The sequence below is a fragment of the Lissotriton helveticus genome, chromosome 9 (genome assembly GCF_964261635.1).
Source record: "Lissotriton helveticus chromosome 9, aLisHel1.1, whole genome shotgun sequence".
In the NCBI taxonomy this organism is placed as follows: Eukaryota; Metazoa; Chordata; class Amphibia; order Caudata; family Salamandridae; genus Lissotriton; species Lissotriton helveticus.
The window spans coordinates 26,345,478-26,367,607 of record NC_136070.1 but is presented as its reverse complement, the minus strand read 5'-3'; the positions used below and the strand labels follow the sequence as shown (position 1 = coordinate 26,367,607).

General features: G+C 46.5%; 1 protein-coding gene across 1 annotated transcript in view; it reads left to right on the top strand.

The window, feature by feature from the left end:
• AKAP6 (A-kinase anchoring protein 6) overlaps nucleotides 1-22,130 on the top strand; it is an 848,588-nt gene that overhangs the window by 157,294 nt on the left and 669,164 nt on the right. The window contains exon 3 of the mRNA XM_078659390.1: nucleotides 1,375-3,117. Within this exon, the coding sequence (XP_078515516.1) occupies nucleotides 1,375-3,117 (1,743 nt within the window). The remainder of the gene's footprint in view (nucleotides 1-1,374; nucleotides 3,118-22,130) is intronic.

Sequence of the window (22,130 nt, the reverse complement as noted above, 5' to 3'; positions counted from 1 at the left end):
CAGAGCAGGTTAATGCAGCTATGTCGACAGCATGTGTTTACTGTGCAGGGTATCATGCGTCCCACTGCAGTGTGAGTTTACAGAGTAGGTGAATGCAGCTATGTCTACCGCATGTGTTTACTGTGCAGGGTATCATGCATCCCACTGCATTGTAAGTTTACAGAGCAGGTTAATGCAGCTATGTCTACCGCATGTGTTTACTGTGCAGGGTATCATGCGTCCCACTGCAGTGTTAGTTTACAGAGTAGGTGAATGCAGCTATGTCTACAGTATGTGTTTACTGTGCAGGGTATCATGCGTCCCACTGCATTGTAAGTTTACAGAGTAGGTGAATGCAGCTATGTCGACAGCATGTGTTTACTGTGCAGGGTATCATGCGTCCCACTGCAGTGTGAGTTTACAGAGTAGGTGAATGCAGCTATGTCTACCGCATGTGTTTACTGTGCAGGGTATCATGCATCCCACTGCATTGTAAGTTTACAGAGCAGGTTAATGCAGCTATGTCTACCGCATGTGTTTACTGTGCAGGGTATCATGCGTCCCACTGCAGTGTTAGTTTACAGAGTAGGTGAATGCAGCTATGTCTACAGTATGTGTTTACTGTGCAGGGTATCATGCGTCCCACTGCATTGTAAGTTTACAGAGTAGGTGAATGCAGCTATGTCTACAGTATGTGTTTACTGTGCAGGGTATCATGCGTCCCACTGCAGTGTTAGTTTACAGAGTAGGTGAATGCAGCTCTGACTCCAGTGTGAGTTTACAGAGCAAGGTATTGTGGATACCACTACATAGCGAGAACAGGTTAATGCAGCTATGTCTGCACTGTGTGTGTACAGAGCAGTTATTGTGGATACTACTGCACTGTGAGTTTACAGAGCAGTGTCTGATGCATCCTCCTACAGTACGAGTTTACAGAGCATGTTAATGCAGCTATGTCTGCGTATGTATTTACCGAGCATGGTATCATGCATCCTACTGCCGTGTGAGTTTACAGAGCAGTTATTGTGGATACCATTGCACTGTTGGTTTACAGAGCAGGGTAATGCAGTGTGAATTTACAGAGCATGTTAATGTAGCTATGTCTGCAATGTTTGTTTACAAACCAGGGTATTATGCATTCTGCTACAGTGCGAGTTTGTAGAGCAGGTTAATGCATCTATGCCTGTTGTATGTTTACAGAGCAGGGCATTGTGCATTCCACTACAGTGTGAGTTTACAGAGCGGGTCACTGTGGCTACCTCTGCATGAAGAGTTCCCAGAGGTGGCTACTAGGGTAGGGCTCCTCCCTCAACAGCCTGCGTGTGTAGAGCAGGGTGTGTTACCTCCAAGCCCATTGCAAGTGCTCTGCTTCACCATGGCTTCTTTCTCTTCCAGGACCGCCTCGACGCGCTCACTGAAGTGGACGACTCAGGACAGCTGACCATACGATGCTCCCAGAACTACCTCTCCTTAGACTGCGGCATCACCGCCTTTGAACTCTCGGACTACAGCCCCAGCGAGGAGCTACTCAACGGCGGTGCGGGCGAGGTGGCCACCGGGCTGGAGAGAGCCCCAGACCTGTGGGCCTGCACTGAGATGGAGCAGGATGTCCCAGACCTGGTGAAGAATGTAGGCCTGTTGACTGTTGTGACCAACACTGTTGACGTGGAGGTGCCTGGGAAGCCTCCGGCAGGAGGTCTGAGCGGAAACGAGGGCGTCAAAGACCCTGGTACATCAAGCGCGCTTCCATCATTACCCGTGGGGTCCTTTATAGGTGTTGAGAGGGCACCACATGCCACAGGTGGACTAGCTGCAGGTTCTGAAGCACCCTGTTCTCTTGTTGCCAGTGTTGAACCCAGATGCAGGACCTCTCATCACTGTGAGAGCGCTCCTCCCAAGAGACCAATCAGAGACTGTTTCAACTACAACGAGGACTCCCCCACGCAGCCCACCATGCCCAAGAGGGGGTTGTTTCTAGAAGATGTGGAGGCCTCGGACAGCAGGACGAAGACCTCGGGGCGGTCAGTGAGCTCTCTACTCGCCTCGAAGACCGAGTTGAGCCGGAGTTCTCCTTCACTGTTCGATGCCCCAGACCGGTCGAAGCTCTGTCTGCCCCTGAGGGCGTCTTACTGCAATGGTTCATCTGGCATGAGCCAGTCGTACAACTGCTTGTTCAGGACAGGAGATCAAAGACTGGAGGAGAAGACCAAGAAGTCCCACAAAATCACCAATCCCCGCCCCGGAGAACAGACGGTCTGTGGACGTCCGAATGGAAAGCTGCAGCAGAAGACGCTTGATGGGAAAGAGGGAGCTAGGTGCCAAGCAAGGACAGATGTGTCTGACTCATGCCCATTGTGGCAGGGAAGTGCCCACAGAGAAAGGGATTCGGTGCCAGCTGTTGGACCCTCATGGTCTTACCACCCAGTGGATGACCATGACATTGTGCCCCACCCTGAGCCCTTGACAGTTCAGACCCATGACCTCCCAGCCTCACAGTCCCACAGCAAGCTAGAGGAAGCAGTGCTCCCTCCCAGCAGCCTGACAAGCTGGTCCTCAGGGGACTCTGGGACCTGGAACTGCTCCCCCTCTGCCCCGCAGGATGGCAGGGCCAAGGATGGCTCCTCGTCGGTGAGCGGCGAGAGTACTACCGGCAAGCAGGTGGGGGCCTGGTACGGCTCCGACGAGTACCTCGCCCTGCCTTCGCACCTCAAGCAGACCGAGGTGCTGGCCCTCAAGCTGGAGAACCTGGCCAGGCTGGTACCACCCAGCTCCAGCGGGGAGGCCATCCAGAACATCGACGACTGGGAGCTGTCGGAGATGAACTCGGACTCCGAGATGTACCCCGTTTTCCCCCTCCGCAAGAAGCAGCACAGGCTGGGCCGCGCCTCGCCCAGCTCGTCCAGTGACATGGCCCCATCGCTGGACGACAGTATTGAGTCGGGACCTCTCAGCGACATCTTCTCTGACGAGGACCTCTTCGTGCCATCGCCTGGACCCAAAAAGTCTGACGCCTCCGGTCTGGAGGACCCATCAAACCACCTGGGACTGCCAACAGCCAGCAAAACCAGCCTCATCCAAGAACTGGTGCAGGACATCAAGCACCAGGAGAACTACGAGGCGGTCTGGGATAAAATCGAGGTAAGCGCTTCTCCGTAAAGATGCATTTCTTGATTTCTCTGGCTTTATATTGGCATCAGAGACAATAGTTTGATGGATTCTGTATTAACATTTGGGCAACTTACAATCAGCTTTTTAAAAACATTGATTCAAAAGCTAGTTGCCAGTCAAAGGCTGAGTATGAGTATGAGTATGAGTGGAGTGTGGAGCAGAAGCCTTCAGAGGCAGCAGCAACATTTGCCAAATCAGAGTGGATTCACTTCCATGGATCTGGATTTACATCAGGCCTAAAATAAGAGTAATGTTTTAGGTACATTTTACAATATTATTAGGGACAGATTAATTGTGATGGGGTCTTAGAAACAGATTTGAAAAGAAAAATGTATCTTCTGGTAGCGTTGGGGGAAGTTGAGATGTTTGGGGTGTCCAGGGTATTTATCTCAAAGTGGATTACTTATGGAAGACTTAAGTTGGTTGAAGGGGGAGAGGAGATACTATCATGGACACTGGTAAGGAGTTGAATGTCCCTTCATCGTGCTTGCCAGGTCAACCTGACTAAATATAACATTTACAGTGTCATCTACCACTACCTCAACAAGGTGAAGACATGCAGGGAAAGGTAGAAGTGCTGCTCTTCCCTCCACCTCATCTTACATCATCAAGGTGAAGACATGCAGGGAAGGGTAGAAGTGCTGCCCTTCCCTCCACCTCATCTTACATCATCAAGGTGAACACATGCAGGGAAGGGTAGAAGTGCTGCTCTTCCCTCTGCGTCTTCTTACCGTGACCATGTTGAGTTGTTTGCAGGCGGTATTCCACGCACCATAGAGTGAAAGACCAGATAGACCAAGCTCCATCGCGAGGCTTGCGTCCCAAGGAAGCTTGTGATGAATCTGGATCTCCTTGGAGTATTGGATCTGTTGACAGGAACTCCCTTTGATTCCATCAGTGTGGAAGCTCCTGCAGATGGCCAATATTTGAGAGAGAGACTTTGGGGCTTTGGGTGTAAGATCTTGTAGGTTAGACCCTTGCTTCCACGTCGTCTGTCACCTAGATCGAAATCTGTTTTAGGGAGTGAATGTCTGGTGTGATCTGGTTCTGTTCAAGAGACTGACCATGCTTCTTCATCCAGAACATATTATGAATAGAGGGGTTCAACCCATGTGGTCAAAGGGACCTGGGTAATACGTTATGATATGTAAAGGGGTCCCTGATCAAACATACAACATTAAGAGATGCTATTTATTTGTTTAAACAAAACACAAATGACGGAAAACAGTGTTTTTATTATCACTGTACCAGAAAAAAACATATAATATTTATGCGATTGCTAGTGCAGTATACAAAATTTCAGTGCGCCCACAAAAGGGGAGGGAAGGGGCGAGTGCAGGGGAAAGGGGGTGTGTTTCAATTAGTTTAACATCACTAATCAAAGAAATCATTAAGCACCAATACACACGCTGAACAACATTATCATTGATCCATACTTTGGAGATCAAGAAAACACACATGTTAAACAGCAGAACATGTCACATAGAACAGAAACTCCTGTGATGATTATTATTATCAATCTTGGGTTGAGGAGTTCATGTAGGTAGATGGTGGTCTACGTTTCGACCCTTAGGTGTAGGATAATTGATCCTTACTCGCGGGTCTTCGTCAGGACGGGGGGGGAGGTGAAGGAAAAGGTGGGGCCCTAAGTAAGAAAAACGAAATGCGCTAAATTATTTAAACGGTCTCAGAAAAGTACCGACATAGTTAGGTAAAGAGGGGCCAAAGGGCCAGTTAAGACAAGACATTAACAATTAAAAAACATTTAAAAGGAGGTAGAATTTACACTGAGGACTTGGAGAAAAAGGGGGGTTAGCCCGGGCAGCTAGCCTGTGGAGTTCTTTTACGGAGGGTAATGTCAGATGATGTACATTGCCTCTAAAAATCAATTCATTAAAAGGCGGTATCGTGGCATCGGCCACTGAAGAGACACACATTGGCCTATTAATCGGGCTGAGATACAGTGACATAAGAAAGATAAACCTTAGTAAAAAAGGGGGGGGAATTTATTCACCTGGCAGGTCCATGCCATCATCGCTATTCATATTTTGGCAATTTGTACTTCGAAAATGTCATTTGAATTGTGCAGTTTTTCCGAGGAAACATCTGCTAAAACTTAATGCAATTAACATCTGCATCACTAACACTGCCCCCCCTTCGTCCAAATAACCTCCTGGGTCGGTATGCCTTCCCTTAGTTTATTTTTCGGTAACCCAGCAACGCCTTCGAGTCTTTCTTCTAGGAGGTTATATAAACGGGTTTGGTTACCAAGGTAACACTTCCCGGTTTTGACACGCGCTGACGCTGGCCTTCTCTCTGACCGACCACGGGTAAGTCCGTGTGTTTGACACCGCCGCTATACCTCTAAGACTGTGTGCCCCTAGTACTCTTAACTATCGGTAATCCGCTTTTTCAGACGGCGGTCCACGGTGCGCGATCCACGTGTTGGGCGCGCCACGAAGCATACTAAGATGCGAAGGTGATGTGCTGTGACTGCTCCTTCCTTGGTTTTGATGTACCAATCCCCTCGGGTGAGTCGTGGCACAGGAACAATGCGTGTGACACGGTCTGTCTGATCCCAATCTGCAATTTATTGATATTCCGTTTTTACTCGATTTTTTGTAGATAATCGCCCGTGTCCCGGTTAAAGCGGTTACATATTCATTTATCCTGTCCCGGTTATCAAGACCAGGTGAATAAATTCCCCCCCCTTTTTTACTAAGGTTTATCTTTCTTATGTCACTGTATCTCAGCCCGATTAATAGGCCAATGTGTGTCTCTTCAGTGGCCGATGCCACGATACCGCCTTTTAATGAATTGATTTTTAGAGGCAATGTACATCATCTGACATTACCCTCCGTAAAAGAACTCCACAGGCTAGCTGCCCGGGCTAACCCCCCTTTTTCTCCAAGTCCTCAGTGTAAATTCTACCTCCTTTTAAATGTTTTTTAATTGTTAATGTCTTGTCTTAACTGGCCCTTTGGCCCCTCTTTACCTAACTATGTCGGTACTTTTCTGAGACCGTTTAAATAATTTAGCGCATTTCGTTTTTCTTACTTAGGGCCCCACCTTTTCCTTCACCTCCCCCCCCGTCCTGACGAAGACCCGCGAGTAAGGATCAATTATCCTACACCTAAGGGTCGAAACGTAGACCACCATCTACCTACATGAACTCCTCAACCCAAGATTGATAATAATAATCATCACAGGAGTTTCTGTTCTATGTGACATGTTCTGCTGTTTAACATGTGTGTTTTCTTGATCTCCAAAGTATGGATCAATGATAATGTTGTTCAGCGTGTGTATTGGTGCTTAATGATTTCTTTGATTAGTGATGTTAAACTAATTGAAACACACCCCCTTTCCCCTGCACTCGCCCCTTCCCTCCCCTTTTGTGGGCGCACTGAAATTTTGTATACTGCACTAGCAATCGCATAAATATTATATGTTTTTTTCTGGTACAGTGATAATAAAAACACTGTTTTCCGTCATTTGTGTTTTGTTTAAACAAATAAATAGCATCTCTTAATGTTGCATCTTCATCCAGAACAGCCTTTAAAGGAAATAAGCTGTTTTCTGGTCCAGGTGGCATCGCATCGCTGTAGTTCAGGTGCAAGCGTACACATGGTTGCATCACCGCTCGGGGGTCCTCCATTGGTAGAAAGGGTTTGCAGTTTCAAAAATGTTCTTAATGGAAGCATCTAAGCGAAAAGGTTCTTAAAGGAAGCATCTAGGGTATGATAAGATTCTTATTTATTAGGAAGCCTAGGGGTGTAGATGGTTCTATAACCCAATCCTAAATGTGTGGCAGATACTATAATCCAATCCTAGGGGTGTAGATGGTTCTATAACCCAATCCTAATGGTGTAGCAGGTTCTATAACCCAATCCTAAATGTGTGGCAGATACTATAATCCAATCCTAATGGTGTAGCAGGTTCTATAGCCCAATCCTAGGGGTGTAGATGGTTGTGTAACCCAATCCTAAAGGTGTAGCAGGTTCTCTAACCCAAGCCCAGGGGTGTAGATAGTTCTATAACCCAATTCTAAAGGTGTGCCAGGTTCTATAACTCAAGCCTATGGGTGTAGCTGGTTCTTTAACCAAATCCTAGGGGTGTATATGGTTCTATAACCCAATCCTAATGGTATAGGACTCTCTTCTACTGAGAGGTCTTGGTGTCCACGCCGCCAGATGTTTATCTTCTACTGAGAGGTCTTGGTGTCCACGCCACCAGATGTTTCTCTTCTACTGAGAGGTCTTAGTGTCCACGCCACCAGATGTTTATCTTCTACTGAGAGGTCTTGGTGTCCACGCCACCAGATGTTTCTCTTCAACTGAGACGCCTAGGTACCCATGACACCAGAGGTCCTGCCTCTGCTAAGAGGTCTTGGTACCCACGACACCAGCGTGTCCAGACAGTCCATGAAATGCTGGCCCAAAGAGGTCTGTGTGTATCCTCCCTTGCTGGCCACCGCTGGAAGCCAAAGTCGACCAGATGCCTCCTTCCTTTAAAAGCTCAGACGCTGCTCCAGGCCTGGAGAGTGACCTCTTCCTGTTGTATTCCACGAGTTCCTGCAGGCTGCATCTGGTAAGTGTGGTAGGGTATACTCAGATGTGAGTCCCTTGCTCATTGCACCATCAGGATTCAAGCAAGCCGGGCCGACGACGGCTGCAATGCCAGAAACCGGTCCCCGGAAGCTTGTTTCCTTTCCAGTAAAGAATTGGCTTGGTAGTTTGGTCTGCCCTGTTCCCATGATGCACTGGGCCAGGGTCAGACTAATTTGCATGTAGCCAGGTTCTGAGCTGGGATCGTGCAGTGAGCAAAAAAACGGTGATGGATCAAGCCCTGATCTTTTGACTGGGTAAGAGCGTTCTGTTTAACTCAGATGCTCTGTTCATCACCACCCCCTTTTGTGAATAGCATCTGGTACCAGGCCAGAATTACTGAAATACTTGGGTTTCCTAAGAAAGAGAATTGTAAACCTTCAGCTGATCTCTTCAACATATAATTCACCAAGAACTCATGGTTTTCTTCTGCTTGGAAGCACAGAATCCTTGTATTAACAGCGTCCGTTCCACTGTCTGCATTAAGAGGCTGGGTAAAACACTCGGGCCATATGTATCAAGATACCCATTTACGATTCTCAAATAGCGATTTTTAAGAAATCGCTATTTGAGAATCGCAAATGGGTATGTATGAACAAAATCGATTTTTTTTGCGATTCCTTAGAATCCTTTAATTGCGATGAGCAAATTGCGAATCACAATTAAGTAATACTTTCCCATTCATTTCTATGGGCCAGGAGGCCCATAGGAATAAATGGGAAGTTATTCTCGAATTGCGATTCACAATTTGCTAATCGCAATTTGAGAATAATTTCAAGGGTGCAGGGCCCTGTTGCACCCCTGAAATCTGCATGGGTGCACATGTGGTGCACATACATGGCCTAAGGGCATGCATGTGCGTCACATGGCACTTTGAAAAATGCAAAAATGTGCATTTTTCAAGGAATTCGAAACTTACCACCAACTAGAAGTTGGTGGTAATTTGCGATTCCTTTAGGGCATTTTGCTAATTTTTTTTTGCTACATACATTGCATTTAAGGAATCGCAAATTTTGCAATCCCTTATTTTGCACCAGTTTTGCTTCATACATTCCATTTAGCAAATTCGCATTCGCAAAGGCCGAAATTCTGCGATTTTCGGCCTTTGCGATTGCGAATTTGCATGATACATATGGCCCTCAGTGCCTGTTTACAATGTGGGTCAGAGTTGCCTCCGACCGACATTGCTGTGGATGTGCAAGCGACCGACCTCAGATCGGCGGTACCGACACCGCAATTAGGATGCGATCGCATATGGTGCGGTCACATACTTCCATTTTTCAATGGGAGCTTGTGCGGTGGGCCGAAACTGCCCGCAGCACAAGCTCAAGCTCCCTTTGAAAAATTGAACTTTTGAAACATCCCTGCACAGTGGGGCACCATAGGTGCCTCCCAGGGCCTCAAGCCGATGGCCAGGAGGGAAGGGCCACTATGGGCCTCCAAAGGCACTTTCTGACATCAATTACCGTTCGGAAAGGCCGATATGGCATTGCTGTTGGAAAGTGCCGTCATAATCTCGATGGCGTAAACTCAGTCTTTAAGGGATTATGAGGCCTTTCCGACTGGTCGACGGGCTTCTTGAGCCCATCGGAACCGAGTCGGATCCCCGGGCGGTGTAAACTCCGACCGCCGTCATTGTAATACCGCGGTCGGAGTTCAAACCTACAATGTCCGTCGGAAAGCCTCCGACTAGTGGTTGGAGGCTTTCTGACTGATGTAACTAGGCCCTTAGAGTTCAATTTGCGGAAAAGAAACTTACACGTGTGCACTTTGTGGAATAAAATCTGTGCCACGTTTGTTCAGTGTGTCCCGGGGATGATTTAAAGTGCCTTTAGTTGTGGGTTTACTGTGTTTTCACTCTTCAGGCCCCTGAAACCATCTCTTACCTTCAAGAAACATCCTTGTGGAGCAGACAGAAACCCTTGTAATCCACCAGTTGTGCTTTGAACCGTGTGAGTCGTAAGGTAGCGCTATACAAACACCACTGTAATACAACACATTACACAAACATTTGTGGATGTTTTCACTTTGGTCAAAATATAATCTCTTCATCCCTTTAGGTGCATGAATACAGCAATCAACATCTGTAAGGCGAGCAGTTTAATTTTGGAACGGCCAGGTGTGGTGGTGTCCCACTGTGCAGCGACTTTAATAACATTTGGGGCCAGATGTAGGTAATCCCAGATTACCGATTCTTAAATACCGAATCATACCGATTCGGTATTTAAGAACAGGCAAATGGGATGTAGGTAATTTTTCTTAAACAATTACCGAATCGGTAAGTTTCGGTAATTACCGAATTGGTATTTACCGATTCGGTAATTGCCATTCATTCCTATGGGCCTGGAGGCCCATAGGAATGAATGTCAATTACCGAATAGGTAAATACCGATTTGGTAATTGGGGGAAACATTGAAGGGTGGCAGGGTGTCACTTTGACACCCTGTTGCACCCCTCAATTGTGCATGGGTGCACATGTTGCAGGCATACATGCCCTTAGGGCATGTATGTCTGCAACATGGCACTGTTGGAAAAGCAAACAAAATGCTTTTTCAAAGGTTTTCCTTATTTACCACCAATTTGTAGTTGGTGGTAAATAACGAATCCTAAAATGGGAAAATCACTCATTTGAGTGCTCCCTACATATCAGGATTCAGTAATTTACTGAATCGGTATTTAAGAATTCGGTAATTTACAGATTCCTTAAATTATCGATTGGGTAAATTACCGAATCCTTCTTTTTTAGCCTCCTACATCTGGAAAGCCTATTACCGGTCGGTAACAGCCGATTAGCCTACCTACATTTGGCCCACGATCTGTTACATCCAGAAATATACTCTTTTTAATAGAAGTTGCAAAGTGTGCTACAGATGACGGATTATATGGCAAGCATGAGCGATTCCTGTTTTGGTGAAACATGCTGCTGCCACGCAGTTGTATGTTCCACGAGCCCTCGCTGTGTTACAGACATCCGTGTGGCTGTTAGCCCACTTGTATCCCTGCGTGTTATCAACCTGTGGCTGTGTCATGACCAGAGCCGCTGGAATCATGCGATTGTGCTGCAATTTTTACATAATTCTAGATCTGCTGCATTTGCCACATATTTGTTTCCAGCTCAAACGGTTAAAAACATGATTAAAAATCCAGCGGCACGAGTTACGGCCCACTGGAAGGACTTTTTCAAAGCTGGACTGCTCGCCGTTCCGTTGCTTATTGCTATATTTGGGTAGTAAACCGATACTAATGCGGTGCACCCAATGCCCAGACAGTGTTAACAAGTGTATAATGAAGTAATACTATTAAAAAATGTGCCACATAATTTGCATTTTCTTGCTGCATAATTCCAGTGTCTCTGGGTGTGATACAGGGGCGCTGGCTCAGAGCAGAGCTGAGGCGGCCTTTACCTGCTTGACTATTAAAAAAAAAAAAGAGCACACATTTAACTCAGAAGTGCTCCAAGTTAGTTCCCGTGCTGCAGCACAGCACGGAACGAAGAGAGACACTGCCTTCTTACTGTTCCACAGCACTGCTGTCTGCAGGCGTCACCAGGCCTCCCCAACGGGGTGTTTGTCAGCTATGGGGAGCTCTCCTTTTACCTGTAAGTAGCCCTCATGCTCCCTGTAAGTAGCTCAACCGCTCCCTGTAAGGAGCTCTCCTGCTGCCTGTAAGGAGCTTGCCCGCTGCCTGTAAGTAGCTCTCCCGCTACCTGTAAGGAGCTCTCCCGCTGCCTGTAAGGAGCCCTCCTGCTGCCTATAAGTAGCTCTCCTGCTGCCTGTAAGGAGCTCTCCCGCTGCCTGTAAGGAGCTCTCCTACTGCTTGTAAGTAGCTCTTCTGCTGCCTATAAGTAGCTCTCCTGCTGCCTGTAAGGAGCTCTCCCGCTGCCTGTAAGGAGCTCTCCTGCTGCGTGTAAGGAGCTCTCCTACTGCTTGTAAGTAGCTCTTCTGCTGCCTATAAGTAGCTCTCCTGCTGCCTGTAAGGAGCTCTCCCGCTGCCTATAAGTAGCTCTCCTGCTGCCTGTAAGGAGCTCTCCTGCTGCGTGTAAGGAGCTTGCCCGCTGCCTGTAAGTAGCTCTCCCGCTACCTGTAAGTAGGTCTCCCGCTGCCTGTAAGTAGCTCTCCCGCTACCTGTAAGTAGCTCTCCCGCTGCCTGTAAGGAGCTCTCCCGCTGCCTCTAAGGAGCTCTCCTGTTGCCTGTAAGGAGCTCTCCTGCTGCCTGTTGGAGAACCGTAGCCTTTAAGGCTCGGCGGCGCAGGGTACGCCTGAAATCCCCTGGATTCACCTGCCTTGTCAGAAACAGAGACACGGACTCTTCGTCTGGCGTAGAAGATAGTATTTATTAGCTGCAGCTAGTTCAATGGTCTTAGAAGTCGTTGGTAAAACGAGGTTCAAAAGAGACTGCCACTTAACTCCGTGGCGCACAGATTTACATACGGTACAACACAATGCAAAATGCAATCACACAAGAATATGAGACATGGGCAAATGTTACAAACAATACTTTAAATCTAAAGCAACTCAAGTTTCCCAGTTATGTTTGTCACTCGACCCCTTGAGTAAATTACAAGTGAATCCACATAATTCCAGTTACGAGTAGAGAAAACACAGCTGTATGTTGTAGAAGGACAGTCGTGAAACAGGAGAATGCATGAGACATGTTGCGAAAGACAACAGATAAGATAACTTGGAGGAGCGAATGGTGTGAACCAACAAATAGTCCGGACGGGGATTAATCAGCTCAGGCAGGAATTAGTGTACTCGGCCAGACCCTGACACTAGTTAGTAAACACCGGCAAAAGAAGCCACCTGACACGTAAATGCAGAAACGACAAAAAACATTGCGTTCGCCGCGCTGCCTGAGTGAGGGCAACAAAATGGCGGCGACTACAAAATGGAGGCTGAGCACGAACTAATTCGTAATTTTCAGAACCTCAGACCCTCCTTTTGCTATTACTCAGGCAAAAACAAACCAACTCATGCTAATCTGAGTCGGAATCAGCATCGATGGTCCTAAAATCCTCAAGCTGTTGCTGTACCATCATCCTAATATTCTCTGTCCTCTGAGTTGCAGGACGTGGAACGCATAAAGTAGCCAGCAGGCCACACACTGCAGGACCACATTGAACAAACAGACAACAAGAGAATATGACGGCCAAAATTGCTCCAAGGAACGTTAAAATCTTCCATCCCCAAGTTGACAATATTCCCCCAAACCATCCCATAAATGACCAATCCCCTTCGTCTTGATGAATCGACTCGGAGATGGTATGCAATTTGGAAATGGTTTGGTATACTGCTGGAGCATCGTCTGGAATATAAATGAAGCAGCTAGACCCGATCAATCTACAGACGCCTCCTCGGTCTGCTAGTATCACATCTAGCGCAATTCGATTTTGCAACGTCATAAGACGGTCAGCCTGAAGCTCTGCTGTAATGTTACCTATAGCACCTGCAGTAACATTAATAGTGGTCTCGTCCACTCGCGTCAATTGCCTGATGTTTCTGCTGTTGGCCATCGGGCCCCAAAAGGGAAGGAAACCTTTAAGGAAATCTCCTCCCTCTTGTTCTGCCGTGTCCTTGGCATCAAATATACCTCGGCTATATCTAACTCTGTGGTGGTCTGACGGAGCCGTATATGTAGGGGGAAGAAGGAAAGCTATATAACAGGTTCCAGAAAAGTTGGAAGGGAGCCAATGTAAGCTCTATCTCTACAAACAAAATAGGTTCCTTGAGACGGAATCAACGGAGGGAGATCAGGGGACGAGAAAATGTATTTGTGCAAACAACTCTGCTTGATGTCAGTTTTCTTACTGTTGACTTGGAGACAAAATTTACCTTGATGGGGTACAGTCCATACAGGAGAAGACTCACCCTTTCTAGTTTTGTCACCAAGGCTAAAAACGTAGTGGGTAACATTCCATCCTTCATAAGCTTTCTTCTCATCTAACGGAATCTTGCTCTTCTCTACAATCTTAGCCATCGTCACTATACCTTTTATCAAGGAGCTGTGGCTGAAATCCAATCCATTCCCAGAAGTCTTCACAGGGCTTCGAAGTCTATTGTGGTATGCGGCCGAAAACATAGTCAGGTAAGCCCAAGCTGAACCTTCATATGAGAAGGGAAGAACCAAATATGGCATCCCATTTCGTGTATTGTGTGGCATAAGACCGCACACCCAACAGTCAGTCATATTAATAGCCAACTGGTGTTGGTGTAACAATTGGATAAACGTATTATTCATATATTCAGTTCTCCTTATCTGTTCATGAGGGGGTAGAGCATGCATTTTATGTGAAAAGACAGAAAGACGAAAGGGCAAAGAAGTTGTAGAGTAAGCCACATTTCTCGGGTGTAGAACATGTACGATCCAACCTATGCAGGCTAATAAAATACACAAAAACATGAAAATACACGAAGTTACGCCAAATCGACTATGCAATAATTTACAATATTTCAATCTCATTTCCTGTTTCCTATTTTCCCTACCTATGGTTGTGGTACCATCCATCTTTATTAAAAAAAATGTCGCTCACGGCAATCTTCCTCAATTACTCAGCTACGTACTTCTGTATATCCTGAGGCACTAGCCACTTACTAAAAAGAACAAAAAACAGGTTACAGTCTGAGTCTCCTACCGTGACCCTGCGACGGAGACAGATGGCACCTCTAATACTAAATATTAAAAAAAAATGTCTCTGATCAATAAGGAAAAAAAAGTATTCAAAGTGTTCAGTTCATTTGGTCAACTCTCAGCCTCAGGTTGTAGCGGGTTTTTCTCGGCAACGTCTGGTCCTTAAACAGAGTTTTGGGATTCGTAGTGTCTGTTCGAAGATGTGCAGGCACAGCGCTTGAAGAATATCGTCATCTGCTTTCTCATACTGAGTTCCATAAATTTGAGCATCACTGAAAGGCACAAAGCAAGGAACCGCTGCAGTGTCCGATTCCCTTACACCACTGCGAATCCACTGGTCGAAGGGTAATGGCAATGGCACCTTCTTGCAGTGCACGCCATGCACCCAGTTTCGCTTGCCGACCACCTTCACAGCTGTGCGGGTGATGAGCAACACTTGCGTAGGCGTGGACCAACGAGGCTCTAGATTCTTAGTCCGCTGAAAATTCTTGACGCAGACCCAATCACCGGGCAAAATGGTGTGACCTGGGTCTGTGGAGGCCTCTGGCAAAGCACTTTGTACCTGTTGACGAATAATACTTAATTTGGTAGTCAAGTCATGCAAATAATCAATTAACAGAGGATATGGTATGTCAGAGTATTTTTTAGGACGAGGGACACCCCAAATATTAGCTGGGCGTCCGAATACCACTTCATATGGGCTAAGTCCCATACGAGAGTGCACAGTAGTTCTGGTTGACAAAAGAGCTAGGGGCAAGGCATCTGGCCAAGCAAGACCCGTACTGGCTTGAATCTTAGCTAGTTTAAGCTTGAGTGTACCATTATAGCACTCAACTAAACCCGTTGACTGTGGATGGTTTGTCGCATGGAACTTCTGTCTAATACCAAGACCAGAACATACTTTCTGCATAATTTGACCCACAAATTCACTTCCATTGTCACTCCAGACATTTCGCGGCAAACCAAACCTGGGGAAGAACTCTTTAAGCAACACTTTAGCAGTTGACAGAGCAGTGTTATCTTTTATGGGGTAGGCATCTATCCAACGGGAAAAGGCACATACCACCACCAGAACATACTTAAGGTTGTTGCATCGATCCATATGAATGTAATCGATCTGCAACACCTCAAAAGGATATGACGGGGGAGCAAAATGACCTGCCGGAGTTGTGGTACCCTTTCCTGGGTTATGCATTAGACAAACAATACAATGCTTAACCACATTCTCTGCACATTTCGGAATTCCCTCATTCTGCCATACTGGAGCCAAAAGCTTACAAATGCCCTTCGGACTAATGTGAGCTGGACCATGAGCCATATTCACAACCGGCAATACATAAGCGTCCGGTAATAACCATCGCTGATGTTGCGACAACTCCGTCCAACAACACGTCGAGTCTAACATTCCCGTACTTTCTTTCCACGTTTTCAATTCCTTCTCAGTAGCCTCTCCCTGAATCGTTTTCACGCTCTCAATCATATCTTCGCACATTCCAATTTCCCTAACCCAATTTGCAGGACCTGCTACATACATTCGACTAGCTGTATCTCTAGCTGTAGTTCTTGCTACCTCGTCTGCAAATGCATTTCCACGACCCACATCATCTGTGACTTTCTTATGTGCGCTGCACTTTATGATCGCTCTTTGTGCGGGTAAGGTAAGTGACTCAAGAAGATCAGTCACTAACTGACCATGCTGGATCTTTGTCCCATGAGAGGTAAAGAATCCTCTCTCCCTCCATAACTTACCAAAACTATGTGCAACGCCAAAAGCATATTGGCTATCTGTGTACACATTCACTCTCTTTCCCTTCGACAACACACACGCTCTAGTCAAGGCTATCAATTCAGCTGCTTGGGCTGAATTATGTCTAATACGTGCCGTCTCAACAATTGTGCATAAGGTGGTAACAGCATAAGCAGAAGTAGTCTCCCCATTTGGGAGCTTGAAACAAGAACCGTCCACCCATAGGATCCCATCCGGGTCCTTGAGCGGAGTGTCCTTTAAATCAATCCTACCCTTCGTTTCTTCTTCCGTTCGAAGAAAACAATCATGTTTGTCCTGAGCATCTTTCTCCTCTGGGAGTGGCAACAGTGTAGCTGGATTTAACGTATTACATCTTTTGATATGTACATGACTCGCTAGAAGTGTCAGCTCATATCCAGACAAACGAGCACTCGTAAGGTGCTGTGTTTTTGTCCTATTCATCAGGGTATCCACTGCATGTGGAACCATAACAATGAGTGTGTTATCCAACACTAATCTGGCAGACTGTCTAATAGAAATCGCCGCAGCTGCCGTAGCTCTGAGACAACTGGGCAAAGCTTTAGCTACTGGGTCTAGTGTAGCGGAGAAATAGGCACATGGCCTCTGCTTATCTCCAAATTGCTGTGTCAAAACTGACAATGCGCAACCCTCTCTCGTGAACGTACAGTTTAAAGGACTTGCTATAATCAGAGGTACCCAACACTGGAGCAGAACACAGAGCAGTACGTAGGTCAACAAAGCTTTTGTGACATTCATCCGTCCAAGGGAGCGGATGTGGCGTATCTTTCAACGTTAGTACCAACAGTGGTTTAGCCAAAAGTGAAAAATTGGGAATCCATTGTCTACAGTAGGAAGTGATACCCAAAAAGGCACGCACTTCTCTCTGCGTGGTGGGTATAGACATCTGTGAAATAGCATGAATGCGTTCTGAGGTCAATCGTCTTCCCTCCTTCGACAAGAGATGACCTAAATAGGTAACCTCTTGGCGGGCATATTGCAGCTTTGAGGGGGATACCTTATGATGTAGAGCAGACAAATGATGCAACAACGCAACAGTCACATTCTTACACACATCTTCCGTATCAGCAGCCACCAACAAATCATCCAGATACTGAATAAGCGTAGCACCTGGAGGCAAAGAAAAAGCATCAAGTTGTGACTTAAGAGCCTTGCTATAGATAGAGGGACTTTTGCAATAGCCTTGAGGTGCTCTCTTAAATCTAAAACTTCGGCCTCCTAAAGAGAAACCAAAGATGTCCCTACTTTCTTCTGCAATAGGAATGCTGAAGAAAGCGTTCTTAAGGTCTATGACTGAAAACCAAGTTGCCGAAGAAGGGATCATCGTCAACAAAGCTGTAATGTCCGGAACAACAGGAAACTGTGGCACAACAATTTTGTTGACCTCTCTAAGGTCAATAACAAATCGATAAACAGGAGGCTGTGAAGGATGTGTTCTCTAAAGGATCGGAAGAACAGGGCTGTTACAAACATTACCTCTCGTTTCTTCAACCACACCCTTCTGAATAAAATCATCGACAATAGCCAAAAGTGCTCTCTCTCCATCAATAGAGATGCGGTATTGGGGAATGCGTGGCATTCTCACATTCTCTTTAACTGTGACAACATACGGTGGGATCGCAAGACAACCCACGTCATTCGGGCCTGTAGCCCAAAGACTTTCAGGAAGAGAAAGCAACTCAGGTGGGAACTGGTCTCGAGATAAATACATGGAAGACGTCAGTTTCTTCCCCAATGTAAGATGCACACCAGAAGGGGAACAATACAATGTTGCATGTAGTCTTTTCAATAAATCCAGACCCAGCAGTTTCTCGCCGCAACCAGTTGTCAGAATAAGTGGAGCATTCAAATCATACGGACCAATCGAAACGGGAAAGGGACAAGAAACCGGATTACGAACTGGGGCGACAGAAAATCCTACAGAAGTATTTATCAAGCCAGACAAAAGTGCCCCAGGGAGTTTAGTATGCATAATAGAACTTCCCATCGCACCAGTATCCAAAAGAAACGGTTCTGAAACACCCATAGTATTGATAGTGACATATGGCCCATTTTGATCTACTGGAATCGACACAACTCCCTCACTTCGTCCATGGCTGTCCTATTCGGTCTGAAAATTGTCAGCCTTTCTTCACAATAATCGTCATTATAATACTGCGTAGACTGAACTCTCTGCTGATCAAAGCAATTTGTAGTAGATGGGGGAACAGAACGCTGCTCCTGAGAGGACACACCTCGTCCTCTACCTCTAGATCCCGTCTGGAAAGTACCACGACCCCGTGGAGCAGACATCCCATTATTACGCTGTAATTAAACCGGGCAACTATTTTTGAAATGCCCCTCTTCCCTACAATACGCACATTGATTAGGACCCAACGAAGGACGTGGTACGAAGTACTCAGGTTTCTGGAGCACTCTCTGAAACTGTGGGGGTTGAGAAAACTGAGGCTGTGCAGAACGCAGAGGATAAGCTTGCTGTAAAAGAACCTTCGTTTTCAAATCTTTATTTTTCTTCTCTTGTTTCTCCTTTTCCTCCTTATCTCTATTCTCATAATACTGTGCAGTAGCCAGTATTTTAGCAGAGGAAGAGACAGCCCATGCACTTTCAGAACTCTTTAGTTTATTTGACAATTCGGGAAGCAAGTTGTATACAAACTTATCCACAAACAATCGCTGACCACTCTCGACACTCAAATCTTGACCACTATGATCAATAAACGTCTCTTCAAAACGAGTGAAGAAATCCAAGACGCTTTCGTCTTTCTTTTGCTTGCATGCAGCCAGCTTATCCCAATTAACTCGTACCGCGGGCATCATAGTTTTCATCAATTCGATTATTCTGCCTGGTAAGGCCGTAATCAGATCCTCAGGCTTCGCACCACCCACTTGATTTGCGTCAGCTGCTCTAATAGCATCCCAATCACCACCTAATTCACCAATATGATTCTCCCTACGAATCCGAGCCCATAATGCTTGCGGAGCAACATTTCTAAATTACATATCAATATCGGCCAAATTCATAATACAGGCGTCAACTGTTTGAGACAACTCTTTGTAATATCCAGCCGGATTTTTACGAGGGTCCGGAAGAGTTTGTTTAAGCGCCAATACTTCAGACCTTTTCCAGGGTTCGTGAACCCATATACGCTGGAAATGAGCAGGGACAGGAGGCGGACCAACCACCGCTTCCCTCCATACTGGAGGAACCTCACGCATTGGATAATTCTTAATGCCTTTGTTTTTGGCAGGATCAGTCTCGGAAAGGGACAAGGACAAAAACATGGTTTGGAACGCAACAAGTTTAGTCACCGCCTCTTCAACTCGCGGTCCTACAATAAAACCTTTATCAAAATCAGCTTGTAATTTCAGTAACTCCGAAGGAACTGTATCCAACTCCATATTTTCCCAACCTTTGACAAGAGTCTGACACATGACATTAAAAACATATCTTTGTGTGGGCTCTGCCCATTGATGAAAGCAACTCATTATGTCCTCCGTACTATATTCTAGTCCATTCTCAATCCATTTACGAGCTAGGGAACCCAAAACTACTTTCTCATACGTAAGAGGAAGTTGACAACGAGATTGTCGTCTAGAAAAAGCTGGAGACATGTTCAAAGATCCAAGAAAAAGAGAAAAGAAATTCGAAACAGCGTCTGCTAGTCTCCTGTGTGAGGTAGGGGAATCCCTTGAAAGAACAGGAGTCCTTACAGACATAGAAGGCAACAGGGACTGGAACGTAGCCGACTGAGGAACAAGAGCGGGGGATTGGAGAGGAGGTGGGGACTGAATTACAGGCTGTAAAGACGGAGCAGAGGCAGGCAAGGAAGCATTAATAGGCTGAGCCGGTTGCTGAACAATCGGCAATTGAGCAACCATTGGTTGAGCAATAGGAGGGGGTAACAGAGGTGCATTAGGATTTTGGGCGTAGGGCGGAGGTGAATTTAATAAACAAGACATTAGGGAATCTTCTTCCAATTCCTTACTTTTATCTGACGAGGAAGCAGGCAGCATCGGATAGCATCTATCTATCGCCCTGCGATGTTGTCTCTCTAGTATCTCATTCGCACCGTCTACTTCATTATTTCTAAACTGCTGAGCAGCCTCTATAATTGACATGTTTTGCGCTTTCTTATCCTTTTTTGCTTGTTTAATTTCCTTCTGTTTGGCTTCCTTACGCCAAAGGCGAAAAGAGTCAAACATTGCCGGCCGGGCTTTTCTTCTAAACAGAATCGTTTCCAAATTATCTAGTATGGCGGATCAAAACTACCATTTTGGGGCCATCTCAAAACTCCACTATTTTTCGTGTATTGGACCCATGTCTCTGTAAAGGTAATGGGACCAATACCATGTTTCGAATAGAGCTCATAGGTGGGAGTTCCACTTGGGGGAATCGGACATGATTCCTCCAACTGGGAATCACTCGTACAACCCAAACAACAAATTCTTTTGAACTTACTCAGTCCAGGCATCGTTACTTCTCTAGACTGTTCACAAACAACAAGGGATATAAATCAATGAAACAGTACAAACGTACTTACCCCTTGGCTTCAGGTATTGCAATGCCTGAATAAAAACCCAAGAACCAAAACAAAACAAAGTTTTGTGGGAGCGACCCACCAAATACTTAACTAAGGATCGTCCTACACCAGCGAAGGTCCATCTATCGTTTCGCTTTACCAAACATCATCAGAAGGGTCCAAGGCAGGGCGACAGTCAGGGCAGCAGTCGTCAGCAGCCGTCGGAGAGGAGTAGCCGTGCTGTCAAAGACCTTCGGTCCACTTTCAACATGCAGGGGTGGATCACGTGGTGCGCTTCCTCCGGAATTTCCTTGCGGGGCTCCTCACGACCCTCTGGCTCAACTGCTACCGTTGAAGTCGCCCCATGTTGGCCGCCAGTTGGAGAACCGTAGCCTTTAAGGCTCGGCGGCGCAGGGTACGCCTGAAATCCCCTGGATTCACCTGCCTTGTCAGAAACAGAGACACAGACTCTTCGTCTGGCGTAGAAGATAGTATTTATTAGCTGCAGCTAGTACAGTGGTCTTAGAAGTCGTTGGTAAAACGAGGTTCAAAAGAGACTGCCACTTAACTCTGTGGCGCACAGATTTATATACGGTACAACACAATGCAAAATGCAATCACACAAGAATATGAGACATGGGCAAATGTTACAAACAATACTTTAAATCTAAAGCAACTCAAGTTTCCCGGTTATGTTTGTCACTCGACCCCTTGAGTAAATTACAAGTGAATCCACACAATTCAATTTACGAGTAGAGAAAACACAGCTGTATATTGTAGAAGGACAGTCGTGAAACGGGAGAATGCAAGAGATATGTTGCGAAGGACAGCAGATAAGATAACTTGGAGGAAAGAAAGGTGTGAACCAACAAACAGTCTGGACGGGGATTAATCAGCTCAGACAGGAATTAGTGTACTCGGCCAGACCCTGACACTAGTTAGTAAACACCAGCAAAAGAAGCCACCTGGGGAGGAGCCAAGCTCGCGTCCGAGATGGCCGCGTTTTAGCTAGGCTCCGATCACTCTCCTGTCTGCAACAAATATCCTGTACTTTATCCTGCCCCGGGAAGTATTCCACGATGTGCAGTGGAACGACGATAACTCACAGGCACTTACCGTTTGCTCCGGTGATTCCTGGGTGTCACGGATCCTGAGTTACGCCCCTGTCTGCTTCGGGGCCTCCGGAGCGGTCGGGCCTGGCACTCCTTGGAGGCGCCCGGGCTGTACGAGGCGCGGTGGCCGGCCCTTGGTGGTGGTGTGGAGTCGGTCAGAGGGGCCGATGTGCTAATAGACCGATTGCGGCCTCCCGGTGCCTGGTCCGGCGATCCTGCGGCCTGGTGTTGGGGAGCTGACTTCCATGGACGGGGTTAACCGTACATCTGGCTCGTCTCCCCTTTGTTCTCCGCCCCGGCCATTTTGAGTTCCTCCGCCCGGACTCGGAGAACG